Source organism: Panthera uncia (assembly GCF_023721935.1).
Source record: "Panthera uncia isolate 11264 chromosome A1 unlocalized genomic scaffold, Puncia_PCG_1.0 HiC_scaffold_17, whole genome shotgun sequence".
Lineage (NCBI taxonomy): Eukaryota > Metazoa > Chordata > Mammalia > Carnivora > Felidae > Panthera > Panthera uncia.
In genome coordinates this window covers 37,565,953-37,587,370 of record NW_026057577.1, presented here as the reverse complement: position 1 = coordinate 37,587,370, position 21,418 = coordinate 37,565,953, and the positions used below count along the sequence as shown (strand labels likewise).

The following is a 21,418-nucleotide window of genomic DNA, read 5'->3' as shown; positions in this document are numbered from 1 at the left end:
AAGTTTTTAAGAGTCTCTTATGCTTTGGCTCTCTCCCACTCTAACCTCTTTTTTTTTTTTTCCTTCCCCTCCCCCATGGGTTCCTGTTAAGTTTCTCAGGATCCACATAAGAGTGAAACCATATGGTATCTGTCTTTCTCTGTATGGCTTACTTCACTTAGCATAACACCCTCCAGTTCCATCCATGTTGCTATAAAAGATTTCATTCTTTCTCATTGCCACATAGTACTCCATTGTGTATATAAACCACAATTTCTTTATCCTGAATGGTTTGTTTTCTAATTTTTTTCTCTTCATTCACTTTTTTCTACTTTTTTTCTTTTCATTCACTTTTTAAGCTTTTTTTTTTTTTTTTTTTTTTTTTTTTTTTTTTTTTTTACAGAGAGCCTTTCTGTGTCAGGCTAGCCTGTGAGGAATAAGCAATACACCCCTCAGGTGTTTGGAGAAGAAAGAGACAACTGAGTGTTCAACTAGTGGTCAGAAATTTTATGGAGAAAGCAGGTTTCTAGTTGAGCCTTGTAAAATGAGTGAAATTTGAACAGGTAGAGAGAATTGGGTGTGTGTACCTGAAAGGGGCCTCAGCAAGATAAAAGGACTGGTGATGAGGATACTGTTGACTAGAGATGATAAGACGACCAGACTCTGTGGACCCTTCCTCTATCCTTCCTTTCTATTTTTCATCCCTTCAGCATCAAGTTAGAAGAGCTATAGACAACCTTGAAAGCTTAGAACCTGCTTTGGCTCTTATGAATGAAAGAACTGGCCCTTTTTCTCCAACTCTGCCCCATTCTATTTTCACCCTGCCTTCCTAGAGGGTGGAAAACATGCCTTTTCCTTCTTTCATAGCTCCCCAGTGCTCACTTTTAATGTTTTATGCCTGGTAAGCATCCAATTAATGCAGTTAAACAATGAAGCCTCTCTTAAATTTGTAATGACCTGCCTCAAGCTAGGGTGAGGCTCAAGGCTAGAGAGGTTGGGAACTCCAGGTTATAGTATTATACTTGAGAAATAGGCAGATAGGGTCTGGTATGTGCTCTTCTTTTTTAAGGGAGCTTAAAAAACCTCCAGAAGTAATATATGCTTATTTCAGAAGATTTACAAAATACAGGGCAGCAGAAGAAAATGAAAATTATCTAGAATCTCACTATCTGGTGATCACCACTGTTAACAGTTTTGTACATATCGTTCCACCCCCTGTCCATTTATATACACACATATTTATGAAGCTAGTTTAATATAGCTCCATTTGTTAATTGTGGCAAAAAACATGTAACAGAAAATTTACCATAACAGCCATTGTAAAGTGTACAATTCAGCAGTGTTGAGTATGTTCATATTGTTGTGAAACAGATCTCTAGGACTTCTTCACTTTCTAAATCTGAAACTCTATGCCCATTAAACTTTACTTAATAACACATTATAAACGTCTTTTCATAATATACCAAATACTCAAAAATACTGAATTTTCTTTAACATTATGTTTAATGGGTATATATATTTTTTCCTCACCGTAATTTAAAAAAACGAAATCCTTATTGTCGGATGTTTAGATTACTTCTGGCTTTTCACCATTACACACAACGCCATGGTGAACACATATATCTTTGTGTACTTGTTTGAATATTTCTTTACAATAAACTGTCAGATTGATGCAACTGCTGAATCAGAGGAGATGTAGGTTTTTAGTGTTATTGACATGGGTTTCTTTGAGTTTGGGTATGAGACACTGCACTATTTACACTCCCATCAGAATAAAAAGGTCCATTTCACCACACACTTGCCAGAACTGAATGTTATCTTCTGGAATCTTTTCCTTGGAGACTTTAGTTACTTCTGAAATAAACCTCATATCAAAAAGGAATTTCTCTCAGGCATCCCGGTGGCACATATATACTTCTGAGTGGGCGTGAATCAGATGTAGACTTGATACTCACGTACCTCTACAAACAAGATTGGGAAGATGCCGACTTTATCTCCTAACTTGCCTTCTGCCCAGTTCTCATCCACTCGGCTGATCACGGTGATGATATCGTCCTGAAAGAGAGAAAGTCTCATGGTCAGCATTTGCTCTCAGTTTTCAGGTGGTGAAAGCTTTTAGTGGAGAGCAGTTTGGAATCCCAGATGGTGTAAGGTACAAGAAACGTAACTCTTTCATAATTTATTTGTAAAATCTTCTTCCATAAAGGGCATAAGTATTGGGCCACCAAGACCACAGGAGGAGTAGAAATAATTTGGAGGACCAGTGGAATCCAATAGAAAATTTGGAAATGTTTCTAATTTTCAATCACCAGCAGATTCTGAGCTTTCATTTATATTAATCAGATGGAGAAATCAATATGGGAGCCACAGGGAGACAGATCTTTAGCTTAGCAAAATCAAGAAGAAATTTCATTCTAATTTTGAGGAATTTTCAGAACCTATTCAATTTTTAATGTATAAAATGTGAGGTGGCTTTTTATTCAAAATTTTCCTATTATAAAAGGTTATAGGGGTACCTGGGTGGTTCAGTTGGTTAAGCATCCAACTCTTGATTTTGACTCAGGTCACGACCTCACGGTTTGCGGGATCGAGCCCTGCATTGGGCTCTGTGCTGATAGCACAGATGCTGCTTGGGATTCTCTCTCTCCTTCTCTCTCTGCCCCACCCCTCTCCAAGATAAATAAATAAACATTTAAAAAAGGTTATATGAAGATTTGTAGAAACATTTGAAAATATAGTATGCGAAACAAAGAATTCTACCACAGTATATATACACTCATTGTTAACATCCTGATTAGCACATTTCCCAGCCGGAGTCTTCTCTCTGAGGATAAAACATACCCAAGTGTACATATATATACATTGATTTTTAAAAACTTTGATGAAAACATACATACATATATACAATAAAGTTCATAAAGTTTAGATGTAAAGCTTGATGAATGTTAACACTAACTATACCCACGAAACCCCCATCCAGATCAAGAGATATAGAACATTTCCAGCACCCACAAGGCTCCTTTGTGCCCTTTCCTATTGCCTAGCAAGAAGTAAGCACTATTCTGACTCCTAGCATATACACTCATTCTGCCTTTCCTTATATTTCATACAAAAGGAGTCATGTAATACACACTTTACTCTGTATACCATATCAGGAACACCTTTCCATATCCATACATGTTCATCAATCCAAATCTGAATATCCATCCACTGATTGCTCTGGCCTTCTGATCCATGCCCCTCAGCAATTTAGATGAATCAGAATCTAAGTTCATTACTGTATTATACCTTTTCTTACCTTTCTCTGCCCCTATCACAATTTATAATTATCCATTTATAGGTTATGATTTCTTTAATGCCTGTCTACCCCCTCAGACTATAAACTCCATGTGTTTAGGGCCTGTGTCTGTTCTGTTCCTTTCTGTGTCCCTAGCACCCAATACAGTGGTTCCCATTTAGTAGTCATTCAATAAATTTCTAAATGAATGCGTGCATGCATGAATAAGTCACTGTGTGAGTAAATTGTATAATTTACTGAGATAGAAAAACACTAGGAAAAGAGCAGCTTTGGGAGGGAAGATTTTTGGTTTAATTTGGACACGCTGAGTTTAGGAAGACCATGAAATTTCCCAGTGTAGCCTAAGCCTTTCATAGCTTCCAGAATGGATCAAATCTTCTCTTCTGGTTCCTTTATCATAATTTTCCATTCCCATGTCTGTTCTTTCCACTAGTCTGTCAGCTCTCTGAAGGTAGGAACAATGATTCATCACTTTAATCCAGCAGGCAGCTTGGCACATGGATGAGCTCAATGAATGAACAAGCAGGTGGAGTAAGTGTCCCAGTTTGCAAAGTCCCACAAAGAGGCAAAAAAAGGAAGATGATGCTTCCTGCCTCTGCCTTCTTCCGGCAGTGTCCCCAGGGCTCGGCGTTTAATGCCTGGCCCAAAGTAAATACTCAATAAATGTCTGTGGGATTGAACTCCCCTTCCTCTAAGTGTGATTGAAACACAGACTTTGCAGCTTGGGCTACAGAATGGCCTTCCTTAAGGGGCTCATGCTGAGGGGGCTCAGTGTTGAGTGTCGGACTCTTGATTTCGGCTCAGGTCTTGATCTCATGGGTCATGGAATCAAGCCCCTCACTGGGCTGGCACGCTGACTGGGATTGTCTCTCTCTGCCCGTCTCCTGCGTGTGTGCACACACTCTGTCTCCCTCTCTCTCACAAAATAAATAAATACACTTAAAAAAAGAGGACTCACTCTGAGGTGCCAAGGTAACAATGATCAGTATTTCAAAATATGGGGTACAGTGAGGTTATCGAGACTGAGGCAATCTGCAGCAAATCTCACTTCTGGTAGTGGTGGAATAAAAATGTTTTGCAAAAGAAAAGACCTTTCCTGAGCTACTATACCAGTGACACTTCTAGTATTGATGTGCTTCTCGTAAGCAGCGAAGAGTGAAAATCACCTCAACTTTGGCTTCTGTGAGAGAATTTGACTGTTTAAGGAATCATAAATACTGAATACAGAGAATTAAAGCAGTCTAGACTTTAGTAGAAGTGTTGTTACTTGCACATGTGAAGAATTATCTGATAAAAAAAAAGGCAGAAAAAAATCTTAATTAATGTGCTTGGAAAATACAACTTGTAAGAGGTTAGTTACATATAAAGGTATAATTATGTTATTGAATGTGCTTGGAATGTTTTGAATACAATGTTTAGTATAAAATAGAATGTTGTAAAGAGTAGAATTAGATGCTCAGAACTTGGTCAGCAAGAATGTCCTTAGATAAAAGGGTAAAGAGGTAAGATTTGTAGTTTTGCACAGCACACTGTCAAAATGTATTTGTAAACTGTTGTCCACATATCTGTCTGTCCCACTACTCTGCCTACGGGCAGAGACTGGGACTTGTTCAGGCTGCATCTCCAGGGCCTGCAAAGAGGTGTTCAAGAGTGACTAGAATGAATGAATGAATGAATGAATGTGTGAATACCTATTTTTGTAATTGCAATAGAAAAGGTTTAAGGATTTGCATCAAACTCTTTAGTAGATTTCTCTGGCAACTTCCATTCAGTTTTGAATTATACACACACATACTTTACATACATATGCACACACACACACATATATAAACATTTCTGTGTAAAATATATATGTTTTAAAAATTAGCAAGTGTTAAAAACTCCAGGTTGTGGCACAGTATCTGTGTGGTCGCTGGTGACCTCCACGGCTGCCTAGAATTGTACCTTGAGGAAGCTCAGGCAGTCCTGGCTCTCACTCTTGTCTTTGTCTCGTAGGTCAAAATTGTAGAGGGCCCGGCAGAGCGGGGGTGGCTGGGGCAGCTGCTTGATGACTTCCACGGAGCTGGCTGGGAAGATCCCACTGATTCCATTGATCTCCCCCTGGTACCAGTTCTCATCCAGCTGTCTCCGCAGAAGGATGACATCTCCCTTATTAAACCTCAGGTCACCGGGATTCTGCCCTCGGTAGTTGCATAAGGCCTTTGCTCTTGGCACCTGCAGTGGCACAGACCAGTGAAATATGTACTTAGCTTACAGACTGGAGGGACAGAAGTATGTATAGCATTATTAACTGATTACTGAGCACTCCCTATGTGCTAAGTGCTGGATGTAGATCATCTTCTTTAACCTTTGAGATAGACATTCTTATTAGTCCATATCTAAGTAGGGCACCTGAGGCACAGAGTGGGTTAGTACCTTGCCTAAGGGGACACAGCTGGGAAAAGGAAGATAATGGGTCTGAACTCAGACTATCTGACTTTAGAGGCCCTGTTCTTAATCACTCTGCAGGGAACAGGATTTTGGCCACAACTCTGTGAACTTGAGTGAGTCAGTGACTCTTTGTGGGGCCTGAATATTGATTTTGAATTCTGGCTTGACCTCTTTCCTGTCATCTGACCATGATCAAGTCATTTAATCATTCATAAATCTATCCATTTATAAAATGGGATAATAGAATATGTGCTTTATCAGGGCAGTTGTGGGGACTACATAATATTCACAATGCATTTAGCATATTGCTTGATACATAGTGCATACTCCATAAATGGCATCTCTTATAAATTTTTTTAATTACATTTCTTTATTTTTGAGAGGCAGAGAGAGACAGAGCGTGAGTGGGGGAGGGGCAGAGAGAGGGAGACATAGAACCTGAAGCAGGCTCCAGGCTCTGATCTGTCAGCACAGAGCTCGATGCGGGGCTCAAACTCAAGAACCATGAGATCATGACCTGAGCTCAAGTCAGACGCTCAACTGACTGAGCCACCTAGGCGTCCCTAAATGGCATCTTTTATAATCATCGTCTGTAGGGAAAGGTTAATAATATCAGTTCTATCTACTCCTCAGTGTTGACGGGGAGACAACAGAGGTGAGAAGTCCCTGAAAATACAAAGTGCTGTATGAAGGGCATCTGGCTGCCTCATTTGGAGAAGCATGAGATTTTTTTTTTTTTTTACATATTTATTTTTGAAAGAGAGAGAGATAGAGTGTGAGCAGGGGAGGGGCAGAGAGAGAGGGAGACACAGAATCCCAAGCAGGCTGCAGGCTCCGAGCTGTCAGCACAGAGCCCTTTGGGGGGCTCGAACCCCCAAAAGACGTGAGATCATGAGATCATGAGCCAAAGTCAGACGCTTAACCTACTGAGCTACCCAAGTGCCCCAGAAACATGAGATTCTTGATCTCAGGGTTGTGAGTCTGAGCCCTATGTTGGGTGTGGAAATTACTAAAACCAAGCTTTAAAAAAGAGAGAGAGACAAAGTGCTATATGGGAGTGATTGCAGCATGATTTGTCCTCAGCCTTGTCTAGAAAGTGTAAACCTTGTGAGGGCTTGCATCATTAGGGAGCATTGAGACAAAGAAACATTTAGTCAGAGATCAGTCAGCACTTTAAAAAAATCAGCTAAAGAACTGTCAACTTACTTGTCTATCCAAATAATTATTTTAGTGAAGTGCATTTTTTTCTAATTGAAACTGGTTTCTACACAGAGAAACACCTGACTCTCATCTGGCTTGGAGTCAGTTTGGCAAACTAAAGGTTCTAATAACATGTTTAATAGCCCTTCAGGGTCACCTGCATTGTATTTTACTTTGTGCTTTCCTCAGCAGTGGGGTGATGTAGTCCCCTTTCTCGGGGGGTGATCTTGCTACTCATAAGGGGGTGTAAGCAGGCAGTGTTCCAGTTCTCCAGGAAACTTCCGAGACCGCAATGTTACTTAAAAAGGAATTTCAAGCAGTTTAGATGTAGAGACAAGATCTGAATAGTCCCTTGCTGACGGGATGATAGAGAAGTGCTTTTCTGCTGGTCCCTGGATACAGTAAAGGGAGCCTAGGGAAAAAGAAAACCACAGGAACACAGCTCATCCTCGGGAAACTTGGGGACATGTGAGCAAAGATGCGTGGGCTAGGAGGTTTAGCACAGCATTATGGAGATTATAAACGGAACTGGTTGAATAAATTATGATACACCCACACAGTGGAAAACCCTGCAGTCATTAAAATTGATGAGAGAATCTATATGAGAATTACTCCTGATGTATACTAAATTTAATAGAAGAGGTTAAAAACAGTTATGTTTTCATTATAAATGAAAACTAGGCTTTCCTTGTAAACACATACATATATTTTTACCTTGAGAAAATGCTGGATGGCCAGACCAGCATTTTAAGAGTGATTATTTCTAAGCAGTGATATTTTTGAAAGTTAAAAAATTGTTTTTCTAAGTGCTTAGCCATGCTTTCTAACTATTCTACAATGAAATAATTGTATTGTCTATTAAAATTGAACAGTAAAGGGGTGCCTGGCTAGCTTAGACAATAGACCATGTGGCTCTTGATCTCTGGGTTGTGAGTTTGAGCCCCATGTTGGGTATGGAGATTATGTAAAAAACAAAATTGAAAAAAATTGGATAGTAGAAATAAAATGAATGAAACTGGGGAATGAAAAGTAAAAGGTATGAAAGCAATTTAGGAATAAAATAAGCCAAGCTGAGTAGGATCCACAGATTATGCAACTACCTCTTTGGAGAAGTTTCTTATCTGAGAAATAAGCAGATGGAAGCAGAATGAGAGCAGAGGATTTCTGAAGAATGATTTGAATCTGTTAGACTCCCCGGGCTGGGTATAGCAGGGAACAACAGTTGTCCCTCCATATTTTTTCTCCCAATTTTCCATTGTAAAATAAATCACATTTTGGGGGGTACATGGCCACCTGGAATGCCGATCACATTTGCCAGCCTCTCCGGACAGCTAAGTTTTGGCCAATGGGGTAAAAGTGAATTTTAGGAAGTGTCGTTACTGAGAGAGATTGATTTTCTCTTTCCTTTCCTCCACTTTGCCATGTGGAATGCAGACATGACTGCTGGAGTTCCAGCTGCCATCTTGAACAGTGAGGATGAGGGTCACACTGAAAGAGGGAAGGAAGTAGTCTGGGTTGCAGAGCTGTCACCCAAGTCTTGAACTACTTTGACTTCCAGACTTTCGTCTGGAAGCTAAATAAACTTCCATCTTGCTTAATGCACTGTTAGTATGGATTTGTAAAAGAAAAGGGAGGAAGAATGAAAAAAATTAAGAAAAGAAAGAACCGAAGCCCTTTTCTTTGACTTTGCATAATCATGATAGTGTCAATAATTAACATTTATTGAGTGCTCCTTCCTAAGGGCCAGGCGTTGTGCTCAGTACTCCACAATATATCTCAATATATCTTATTTAATCTCATGCCAACCTGTGATTAGACTCCCATGTATCAGAAGTTACAAAGTTGCCCAAGTTCGTGAAGGTAGGAAGTAGTGGGTTCAGGATCTGAGGTCGAGTTTGTCTGTCCCGAAGAGCCCAAGCCAGTGTTTTTCAAAATGAAGTTTGTGGTTCACCTGTATCAGACTCCTGGACCACATCCCTGATCTATTTGACCAGAATCTCTTGGAGTGCGATTCGAGTAGCTACTTTGTCATCAAGCTCCCCAGCATCCAAGTTTGATGCCCTGGTCTGAGTTACATCTTATTCTGACTAAAACGGGAGCAATGGAGTTTTGATGTAGGCTTTGTAAATGGCTAAGCTGCCTTTTTTCTTTCTTTTCTGGAAGATACTCCAGTGCAAGTGGCTACATATTTTAATGATTAGTAAGCAAGTATATTAAAACTGAAATTGCACAGAGTGCTTACATCTTTTTGAAGATGTATGTACGTTGAAACCCTGAGATAGTTCTAGTTGCCTGGCCACCTTCATCTTTGTGGGAGCGAACTGTCAATCCATTCTTAACGTCTTCTTACTCTTCAACCTCCCCTGGCATTCTCAGTTCTACATTCATACTTATAGGAACTACGGACTTCCTGCTGAAAAAAGGTCGGTGGGGCGGGTAGGTGCAGACAGAAGGAGAGAATTTGAAGAAAGGAAGGAAATTAATGTTTATTGTGGTACTGGCAGGCCACAGAAATTTGTCTCACATTACCGCTTTACTGCACTCTTCATGTATTGTCATTTACATCATCTCAAAATCCTATGAAGTCGGTGGTGTCACCCCATTGTACTGATGAAGAAACAGAAGTTCTGAGACATTCAGTGTTATTGCGCAAGGTCACACAGCCAGCGTGTGGCAGCCCCAAAGACTGACTTAGGCTCTTTTGACCTCAAGGCCTGGTGTTTCTATCATCCTCATGCTCTTTCATCCAGATGAAGTCACCAAGTATGTTTTTCCATCATAAAACTCATTTGGGTCTCTGTTTTATAATCAAAATCTGAATAGAGTGTGAATGCAATTTGCTTGCTGCTGGCTGCATTAGCATGAATTATTGAACTCCAGAGCCCTCACATAAAAGTTAAGCACCTGAAGAGACTCAGCTGGTTGATTCTATCCGGTTCTCAACTGTTCTCTCAGGGGAAAATGACTCTGCGTTCCACATCAGCTATCACCCGTCACATTGTTGGTAATGGATTTTATCACCCACAATTGTTTTCTGTCTCTACAGGTGTGGGTGGGAGGGGAATGGGGATAAAGTGGGTGTGGAGGTCTCAAAGCCAAGCCATTACCAAACCCTTTTTCCTGGTGATTTTCAGAAAGCCAGATGATCCAATGGAAGCTCGCATGTACCCCCAAAGCTTTCCTTCTCTGAGATTCAAAAGGCTCACGACTTCTATGGTCCTGTAATTTGTCTATTCATTTGTCAATGCAGTAGGGCCTGAGAGCCATGAGGGCCATGCTTTTGATGGAGGAATAATACATGGAACCAAGAAACAAGGAAACACGGAAACACGGTCATGCAGAGACATTAGCAGTAAAAGGAGGAGGGAACTTGTCCGGATGAGCACGGGGTGTTGTATGGAAGCGATGAATCACGGGAATCTACTCCCGAAGGCAAGAGCACACCATATACACTGCATGCTAGCTAACTTGATGATAAATTATATTTTAAAAAAAGTATGTTGTAGTAATGAATGTTAGTAATAAAATTATGGCAAGCATTCCTTCTTTGAGGAACCACCTGTTTGCTCTCATCTTCTGAATGGCATAGCATTCACTCTGGTCATATCACACACACAGGGCTATGTGGCCCAGGCCAGCCAGGGAACCCAAATCCCCCTAGCATAGTGCTTTGTACAGAGCAGTCATCTGCCACAAACAGGGCCAACTATAATCTTCTCAGAGGTTTGATATATAGATGCTCTCTTGAATCATGTGCCTTGAGGAGGTAAGCCTTGGAGTACTAGTGGTGATATTTCCCGACCAAAAGACACATCTTCCTGAATGAAGACACAGGAGGCAGCAGAAATAGAGATATGGATAGATAAGAGAACTAGACAGACAAGAGACTTGACAATAAAATTTGAATGCCTAGGTCCAGCTGTGCTTGAAGGATACTTAGTTAAATAAGATCAACTTACTTATCTGCAATGTTTTGTTTATTACTTAAACTACTTGGGACTTGCTTTCTGACACCTGACACTGTACAAGTCCGGACTAGGACATATTAAAAACCCGGAAACAATAAGACTGCATAACAATGAAATAGCCAAATAGTAGAATCCAGAAACAGCAGGATGAGCTGCTGTGGTACTGTAATGCAGTACCACATTGTTGCCAATGAGCTCTGAGCTTATTTCCAGTTTGAAAATACGGAAGGAGTCATGTGGACTGGTAACAGGGTCAGAGAAAAGGAGCCCAAGTGCAACAGAATCACCACAGTAGAAAGGAAAAGGCCGAGTCGGGATGAGAACTCCATCTGCTACTATGTACTGAGCTCTTCACTGTGCACTGGTGACACTCCCCACTGGTTTAGAAAGGGTTTGGCCTGCTTCCCTCTATTCCTGGAATCAGGTGGGGCCAAAATCAACATGCGGAGCTAAGTGCTTACCTTCCTGAGCTGGTTATGAGATCGCCCATCACTGGAGAGTGGAGCCAAGAAAAACCATCCTGGCCTTTGGCTCAAGTTATTATTCACTAGGCTACGAATTCTCTGCTGAAGAGTTCAGAATGTGTGTGTAAAGCACCTCTGTATCTCTGTCTCTGAGACCTGGATACAAGCAGGTATTTGATAAATGCTTGAAGAATGAATAATTTGTGAACTAATCAAGAAATATCCAGAAATTGTCATTCCTGGAAGAAATGGGTATGTGCCAGGTGAATCAATATGACTGATAATAACAATTTGAAAGTAGGTTTATTGGCATAAGCTGGGAAACAAAAAAAAAAAAAGAGAATTTGGGCCATATTTTCCAAATTGTCCTGAATTTTAATAATTTGGTCCTACACATGCTCGAAAAAGTGTTCTATACTCAAGTTCAGGAAACACTGAGTTAAACAAAGTCACATAGATTTCTTTGCTGACTGGCTTCTCAGAAGCTTTATCTGCTAATGTGATTTTGCATTTGCATCTGGACCACTCTGCCGGATTAGCAGAACAGGCCGTGGGAATGCTGGATAAGATAAATGTGATTTTACCCTACTGGTGAGAAAAGAGTCAACTGACTGTCCTGGATCTTAACTTCCTAGTTGCTGCTTAGCCAGTTGGGCCACCCTACCACCCTCCCTCACCATGATCATCCTTTTGGAGAAGATTTTGGGCATTGGAGTGTATGTTAGAAAGTGCTGGTTGGCCCTTGTGCACACGTTTTGTCTCCTCTGGTGAGAAGGGAGAACATGCCAGTGCCCAATAGGATCAAGACCATCTGCTAGTTGGGGACTTGAGATCACCAGAAGGTTCACAGTATTATGCTCTTCCTAAGTGGAAATCCCTGAATCTGGGCATTCATATTTGAGACCAGGCTTATGAGATACTCTATGTGAGTTACTTTTCTTCATAGAGAACTTTATTTCTTTAAGGGAGACACGAGGGCACAACAGAACATAGATGTTACATTCAAGTAGGATGTCTGTTTGCATTGTGGCTTTTGTTACTTTGACCAGATCACTTAGCCTTCATGATCCTTGGTTTAGATCATCCACAAATTAGGACTAATACCATACCTCTGTGTGCAGTACACAGCAAGTCTAGGTTATTCAAACCCTGCCTGTTCCAGCGAAACGTTTGGCAGCTGACATGGGAGATAGCCTCTAAGCCCTAGGAATATCCTGCCTGTTTAAGAGAGACTTTGTATACTGGGGGCCTTGGGTCACACCAGAGAGTCTAAACTAATAATGTGATTTATGGTGGGAGCCTGGAGCCATGTGCTGGTAGAACCTTGACCTCTGGAGAAGCTGGAGACTAAAGTCACCCACACAGGAGGTCGGTCATGCCTACCTGACTGGCTTCCAATAAAAACCCCAGACGTCAAGTCTTGGGGGAGCTTCCCTGGTTGGCACTACTTCACGGGTGCTGTCATGCATTGTCGCTGAGTGAAGTTAAGTGTTGTCTGTGCAACTCTTCGGGGAGAGGACAACCGAAAGTTTGTGACTGGTCCCTTCTGGACTCTGCCCTGTGTGTGTGTGTGGTTTTTTTTTTTTTTTTTTTTTTTTTGATTCGGACTTTAATCTGTATTCTATCACTGCCATAAACTGTTAACTGTGACTATAACAGCTTGCTGAATTCTGTGAGGCCTTCTAGTGAATCACTGAATCTGAGGGGGGTCTTGGGGACCTATGAACACACTTCCTCATGGGTTTGCTAGGAGGACTAATGAAATAAATCACATAGAGTACTCGTAGGATGCTTGGCAAATAGTAAGTGTTCAATAAATAAGGATTTTTCGCCCAAAGGAGGAGAGAGGAGTAATAAGCTTGTTGTTATATCTTCTGGCCTGACTTTTCCAGTCCTACTTGTCAGTCACTCAGTCTTTCAGTAAATGGATTTTTGAGGGACAACTATGCCAGGTATTGTCTAGTTGTAGAAACAAAGATTAAATTTATAAGTAAAGATATAATTACAATTTGGAGTAAGTGTTATGGAGGAAAAGAATAGGGTGATGAGAGATGGGAAAGGAACCAATGTAAGGAAGGTTCTTTTTAGTGGCCCTGTATCTCCATCTAAAAGTCCATTCTCTTCTGTGACTTTTGTCATATAGCTTTCTCTTTATATCATCTTCCTTTAGTCCTTTGTCCCAGACCTCTCTTCTTCCAGTCCTAGGTACAGAGCTGGGACACTGCAGCTTGACAGTTTCCTTTGTTATCTATCTCTTGCCACTTTTAATCAGTAGGCATGGCATTCCTGCCTTCTTCTATCAATCAAATATCAATCAAGTATGCCAAGCTTCTTTCCCTTGGTTCCTCCTGCCTCTTTTTTGGATTATCAAGGGTCTTAGAGCAGGAAAAAGTGCAAGAGGCAGGAGTCTATGCCAGGGGACAGAGAAAGAACCATTCACAATTCTTAGCCCCATTTTAGGGTCACCCTTAGCATGCTTTCATTTTTCCCTGCAAATATTTCTTTGAGATTGCTTTGGGGTGATCTCATTCCCCTATCATAGGAGGTAATCCCAGACATGTTCATAGCTATATCCCTGACTCCTAACATAAACTGGTTCTTAGTAAATAGCTTGGGATTGTTTTTGAAATGGGCTGGGTGCCAGGTCCTTCAGGGAATCAAAGCATTTCCATTGTAATCTCTTCTTCTAGGAGGGCATAGGCACCTGTGAGGAGGCTCCAGAGGTACATGGGAGCCTAAGAGACAAGGGTGGGGGGTTAGTTTTCTCACATCCTGGGAGGCGATTCTGCTCCCTTCCATTATCCTCATTTCCAGAGTGAGCTTTTCCAATTGGTGTGGCACGTGGTGAATGAGTCTCTTTCCATATGCTCTGAGAGTCTGAGCCAAATCCAACATGCACAGGGAGGAAAGATGAATCAAATGACTGTCCCACCATCACTACCTTCCCTGGCTTAGGAAAAAATAGTAAAAAGCTCTGGTTACATGTACACTGGCTTCTTCCCCCAAGCCTTTTCTCTCTTCCACCTCCACGTGAAGATTTCTGCAGCTGAAGGAGGAGTGGCCAGGGACAGTATGACCCAGGCAAACAGCAGACACTTCTCATGACAAGGCAATATGGTTGGGGGCTGGAGGTAACGCCTAGAACGTGATACATAAGTTATAAATTTGTGTCCGTGAGTGATGCCCTGAACCTCTCTGAGCCTCAGTTTCCTCAACTTCAAAGCAAAGACAGTAATTCTTACTATTCCTTCTCACTCTAAACACAATAGGATACTAAGGTGAATGGTCAAAGCTCCAGGGACATCTTTAAAACATTCCAGAAATAAAGGTGATGTATGAGACCAAACCAAATGAGCAAAATGTTGGTAACTGTTGACATATGAGTCATGGAAAAAACGTGATTTATTATGCTACTGATCTCTCTACATCCGTGTACGTGGTCCTTCTTAGGTTTGCCAGTGAAGTCAAGGTGCCACTAGCAGGATAGGCTGTTGTGGTGAGGCATGAAGTGATGGGGAGTGCTCCCAGACCCTCGGCGAAAAGGACTTTGAAGACAAACACTGAGGTGGCTGTGCTTGCCCTCTACTGTCACAAGTTACATCTTGATTTCAGTTTGCTTTTTAGTTCATCTCAATCCCATAAGACTTGCATGTTGTGTGTGTGTGTGCGTGTGTATTTACACCTATTAGCCCTTTAATTTGGTGATACCAAAGAAAAAAGCCCGCATGACCCCTGTTGAAAACAGCAAGCTCTGGGAGGTTAGAAATCTTTTCTTTCAGTTCAGCTGTCCTTGAAGTCAAGATTTTCATCATAAGGACCTTCTGCAAATCTGTAGTTTGTCTGCCTCTGTCAAATGAAAATTTAGAGCATTCCTCTCATTTATACCACTGGGACAGACATGACCTGGGAGAAGAAGTACCTGCCTGCCTATGGAGCTGGTCCCCATGTGGGGAGTGAGTGACGCTGGAGACCTTCATGTCATCTCTCGCACTGGGCACAGGGTCATTTAAGTAGAAATCCCGAATTTAGGAAAACTTTTCGAAAGTCCCTGAGAAATCAAAGATGTCTCTGATGATTAAGCTACAGAAGTATTCTGGAAGTTATTTGCAATCATTTTTCATTCTAAGATAGAGCCTGTAGTCCTCCTAGGAATACAAGATACTGCAAATTACGGGAAAAGTTTTCTTTTTTTCCCATAAAGTCATATCCAGATAGGTGCCAAAATCTTTGGTTTTGTATCTCTGTTTTCAGAAAGCCTTCACTGTCTCCTCCCCCAAGGCTGAGTTGGGTCTCCTTTTCTTGTGAGCCATTGCACCCAGCAACCCTGCCAGTCCCCCTGTCACAGCACTCTTCACCCTGTGGTGTAATTGCTGGTTTCCTTGTCTGTCTGTGCTCCAGACATTGAACTCTGTAGCATCAGGGCCTATGGCTTGTTCATCTCTATACCCGTGACTACTGGCAAAGTGATGCCATCCATGCATTCCTCCAACAGAAATGTATGGACACGCCTACAGTATATCAGGCGCACTCTCTGCCTTTGTGGCATAGAGTTTACATTCTCAGAGCACCCAGAAAGCCCAATAAGTATTTGTTGAATATATAAATGAAACAAACAAACAAATAAATAATATGCTATACCATGTCATTTGAACTGATTCCAACTTCGTCTTTTGCCATCTCTGGTCCTCAGGTAAATTGCTAACATGCTCAGCTAGTTATTTCTCCAGGATTGGGAGTGTGCAAGTGTGTTAGCCTCAGATATCCACAGATAAATATAGTATTTTTCTAGGTCACCCTTTAGAAAGGTCCCATTGTTTCAAATGTGCTTTGAGCTATATCCATGTCCCGGTTTTTCCAGCAGATACCTGCCTTAGACTCTCCCACTGTTGAAGACTCTTTCTTTCCCACATGTTCTCTTCACCAAGTGTATAATCTCCACTGCAAGCAACCATGATGAGTGACAAGAAATACCAGCTGGCAGCTCCAGGAAAGGGAGCAGAGGGGAGCAAGGAGATATCTTTTTCCGCCTATTCAGAACATTGAAATCCAATTTATCGTTGGCCACATGAGCCAAAGAAAGCAGCTCTCAGCAGCTGTTGATCTGAGAGGCTCCAATCTCACTTCTGTGACCTGGGTGTCACTGATACTCCTTGGTCACGTCTGGGAATGGGTTGGCATGAAGGAGTGGCTCTCTTGTTCTCTTTCCTAAGGGCTGGTGTTGGGTAGGCCTGGTGCAGGTAGCAGAAAGTGTGAAAAGAGTCACTCTTTCAAAACTATTTTTTTTGTTGTGGATGGACATTCCTTGGTAATTGCTGGGCAGGTTCTTATTCATTTCATTACTTTCACCTTCACTGAGTGCTGTGCTGGTAAACCAGCTCTCAAAAGCAAGCGAAAGGCTCTGATGTGCAGCGTTTGCCAGTTTTCATGGTGTAAATACTCCTACCTTGGCTACCAACCTGACGTTACTGAATATGAAGTTGGGAGGACTTAAGACGTGCATTATTGCATTTTGTGAACCAGCAGTAGCTTGTTCCAACACTATTACACAGCTCCCTAATTCACCCATGCTCCAGAGGTGAAATTGGACTATATTAGAACCTCTTGTCTTTCTATAACTGGGATTTTAGGATATAGTTTGGAAAATACTTTTGCATTTGCTATGTCATTGGGCTCTACCCACAACATTGGATGGTCATTATTATGCCTGTTTGGTGGAGGAATAAACCGAGGCACAGGAAGATATGACTTACATCGTGGGATTTACTCAGTTCTTAGCTATCTACTCTTTTTGTTTAAGTTTTTATTATAATTCCAGTTAGTTAACATACATATTAGTTTCAGGTATATAATACAGTAATTCAACAGATCCACACATCACCCTGTGCTCATCATGACAAGTGCACTCCTTAATCCTCATCACCTACTTAACCCACCCTTCCATGATATTAGCCTCTGGTAAGCATCAGTTTGTTCTCTATACTTGTCTGTTTCTTGCCTTCTCTCTCCCTTATTTTATTCCATTTGCTTGTTTGTTTTGTTTCTTAAATTCCTCATATTAGAATCCTGAGAAACTTAACAGAAACCCATGGGGGAGGGGAAGGAAAAAAAAAAGAGGTTAGAGTGGAAGAGAGCCAAAGCATAAGAGACTCTTAAAAACTGAGAACAAACTGAGGGTTGGTGGGGGGTGGGAGGGAGGGGAGGGTGGGTGATGGGTATTGAGGAGGGCACCTTTTGGGATGAGCACTGGGTGTTGTATGGAAACCAATTTGACAGTAAACTTCATATATTGAAATAAATAAAATAAAATAAAATATAAATTAAAAAAATTCCTCATATAAGTGAAATCATATGGTATTTGTTTTTTCTGACTAACTTATTTCACTTAGCGTTATACTCTCTAGATCCATCCATGTCATTACAAATGCCAAGATTTAATTCCTTTTTATGGCTGAATAATATTCCTGTGTGTGTGTGTGTGTGTGTGTGTGTGTGTGTGTGTGTGTGTATAACATCTTTTCCATTCATCAGTCCACGGATTATCTCTCTACTCTTGACTCTGGCCATTCTCCTCTCACACTGCCTGCTGCAGCCAAACCATACTTTGTCTTCTGCCAGTGCCTCATGCATGCTCACCTCTTAAGTTCTTCCCAGAACATTCTTCCTGCGCTCCACCCTCTCCTTCTGTCCAATTCCTACTTGTCTTCTAGGTCTCAGCTTCAACTTCATGTCCCTCCACATTCATGGCAGGGTCAGGGATCTCTCCCAGTTTTATGTTTTATGACACTCTCTAGCATCTTGATCATGGTATCTGTCAGGGGGTGTTAAAGTACTGATCTGTCTTCTTCAGCAGTCTGGAGATTTTATGAGGGCAGAAACTTTAATCTAGCTCACCACTGATCCTAGTGTCAAGTGCCAAGTCTGGCCCAATGAGTACTTCCAGAATGAATGAATCCATGAATGATGGTCTCCTAACCCTCACTAAATGCTTTGTTTTCTATACTATCTCCTATGGACTCAGAAGCATCCATGTCCTCATAATTTTGTTAATGTTTTATTGGATACCTGTGGAGGCCCCTGCTAAAATGCACAGCCAGTCAGATTTCTCCATTGTCAGTTGCAGCTGACCTCCCCTACATCCCCATGGCCCCCCTCGACTGCAAAATATCACAGAAGCAAGTTAAGAAACCTGTCTGGTACGCTATGGAATATGCTCATTACCCACATGCCAAGACAAAGGCACAATTCAGAAAGAAGGCTCCAGCCAGAAGCACCTGCACCTCTGACAAAGGAGAAATGTTTAGGAATATCCAGGAACCAGCGTGTCTTGAAATAATTGCAAGACTAAGCCCTCATAGATTCGCACTGATACCCTCAATTTCCCTCCAAGGAGGCGGGAAAGGATCAAGGCTGCTTGCATGCCGGGGAGCTGCTGACCTCTGACACCACAGAATCTCATACATACCTGAGGCACTCATTATAAACATCTAATCATCTTCTGAAAACACAGCCAGCTGCCACTTAAAACAGGCGGAGTAGAGTCTGGCACACATAAGATACTTCCCTTATATTACCTGAGACTGCCTAGTAATGCAGACTCCAGGGTGTTCATCTTTGCTCTTAAGCATATATGAGAAAAAACATAATTTACCAGTCACCATAGAATCCCATGATGCCTTTAGAAGCATTCTGTCTAATAGAATTTTCTGTGATGATGGAAATGTGCTATTCTGTACTAATACAGTAGCCACTAGCCACATGTGGTTACTTAGCACTTGTCATGTGGCTAATGTGACTGAGAAACTGGACTTTAGGTTTTATTTACTTTAATTAATTTAAAGTTAAAGTAAAATGGCCGCATGTGACTTGTGACTCCTATATTGGACAGCGTAACTCTAGATCTAATGATCAGTTATAGGAAATAGAGAGGATTGAAGAACATATTAAATGATACCAGAGGGATACAACAAGAAAAATTCACAAAATGGGAAACTACATGACAAGATGACCCAATTCCTCTCATATATTACAAGAAAAAAAAGAAGAGGGTATGTGTGTGTTTGAAACCTACAGATTAAGACACTTAAGAGGCATATCAACCAAATGCAACATATGGACCTTGGTGGATCTTGATTCAAACAAACCAATTATTAAAAAATCATGAGCTAATTGGGAAAATTTGAAAACCAACTGGATCTTTGATGGTATCAATGAATTTTTAGATGCAATAATGGTACTGAGGCTAAGTTTAAAAAAATAGAGTTCTGGGGTGCCTGGGTGGCTCAGTCCATTGAGTGTCTGACTCTTGATTTCAGCTCAGGTCATGATCCCAGGGTCTTGGAATTGAACTCCACGTGGGGCTCTGGGCTGAGTGTGGAACGTGCTGGAGGTTCTCTTTCTCTCTTTGTCCCCCTCTGCACCTCTCCCCACCTGGCGTGTGTGCACTCTCTTTCTCTCTCTCAAAAAAAAAAACAGGTAGAGGGGTGCCTGGGTGGCTCAGTCGCTCAAGCATCCGACTTCGGCTCAGGTCATGATCTCACGGTCTGTGGGTTCGAGCCCCGCGTCGGGCTCTGTGCTGACAGCTCAGAGCCTGGAGCCTGTTTCAGATTCTGTGCCTCCCTCTTTCTCTGACCCTCCCCTGTTCATGCTCTCTGTCTCAAAAATAAATAAATGTTAAAAAAAAAAACAAAAAAAACCAGGTAGAGTCCCTACCTTTTAAAGGTGCTCACTGAGTTGTTTATAGATCAAAGAGAAGAACACATGGGCTTTGTCTCAATTTAACTTTGAGGGAGAAGGTGAGTGAAGTTTAGATGAAATAAGATTGGCCCTATGTTCATTGTTGTGGAAGCCACATGATGGGTACACAGTGATTCAGTACTATCGACTCCTCTATATTTTATGTGTACACATTTTCATAATGAAAAGTTTTAAAAAATCATCAGAGGAATGCCAATGTCCGTGAGAGGATGGACAAACAAGACACTTCCCTTCTTGAATGTTGGGAGCTTAAAATTTTACTTTGAGAAGGCAATTTGGGTATATTCATCAAGATTTAAACTGTATTTTCTTTTTGACTCAGGAATGGTAGTTTTAGAAATTTCTCCTACAGATCTTTGCAGGAATCTATATAAAAGATTGTCAAGTGCAGGATTGTTTAGATAAATGATGGTGTGTTACTACTGTGGAACGCTAAGCAGATTTAAGAGAATGAGATATATCACTGTGGACTGCCATCAGAAAGATGTCCATGATGTATTCTTATGTTAAAAAGAAAAGCAAATTCTAAAAAAAACGTGCTACTCTGTCTCAGTAAGAAACTGCCTATGAGTATGTGTACATATATTGGTATATAGGCACAGATAAAACTTGGAAAAAAACATATCAAATTGATATGGGGACAGGAAGAGGAGCTTACACCTCTATCAAGATGAGTCTGAGTTGCTGTATTCTCTGTGACTATTAGGCGCTCGTCCTCTGTTTTATGAATAATCAACAGCCGGTTCTCCCATCAGGCAAACTGGCTGACATGGTCTGAATATTGTGTGTCCCCCCAAATTCCTATATTCATATCCTGACCCCCAAAGATTATATTCTTAGGATGTGGTGCGTTAGGGAGGTGCTTAGGTCATAAGGGTGGAGCCTTTAAAAACGGGGTTAGTATTTTTATAAAAGAGACCCCACAGAGATGCCTAGCTCTTCCATCATGTGAGAAGACACTGTTTTTGAACCAAGAAGATGGCTCTCAGCAGAACTTGACCCTGCTGGTGCCTTGATCTTGGACTTGCCAGCACTCATAACTGTGAGAAATACATTTCTGCTACTTATAAGCCACCTACTTTGTGTGTGGTATTTGTTAGAGTGGCCCAAATGAACTAAGACACTGGTGCTTCCTCTCGGAAGAAAATGAATGTGGCTTCTGTGACTGAGAAAATACATTTAGCATGAACTCTTGATCCTTCCTTCCAAAAGAATAGGGGCATTCAGGAAGTTCATTTCTATCAAATAGCTACCACTTACTGAGTGATGCCCGGTGCCAATCACTGTGCTAAGAAGTCTGTGCACATGTCTCTCACCCATAGGCT

At 41.4% G+C, this 21,418-nt stretch overlaps 1 protein-coding gene across 1 annotated transcript in view; it reads right to left on the bottom strand.

Annotated features, from left to right (window-relative positions):
* The window catches only part of SH3RF2 (SH3 domain containing ring finger 2), a 110,542-nt gene that overhangs the window by 53,765 nt on the left and 35,359 nt on the right, over positions 1–21,418 (bottom strand). The window contains exons 2-3 of the mRNA XM_049648542.1: positions 5,222–5,491; positions 1,939–2,034 (exon numbers count right to left, since the gene is read on the bottom strand). Of these exons, the coding sequence (XP_049504499.1) occupies positions 1,939–2,034; positions 5,222–5,491 (366 nt within the window). The remainder of the gene's footprint in view (positions 1–1,938; positions 2,035–5,221; positions 5,492–21,418) is intronic.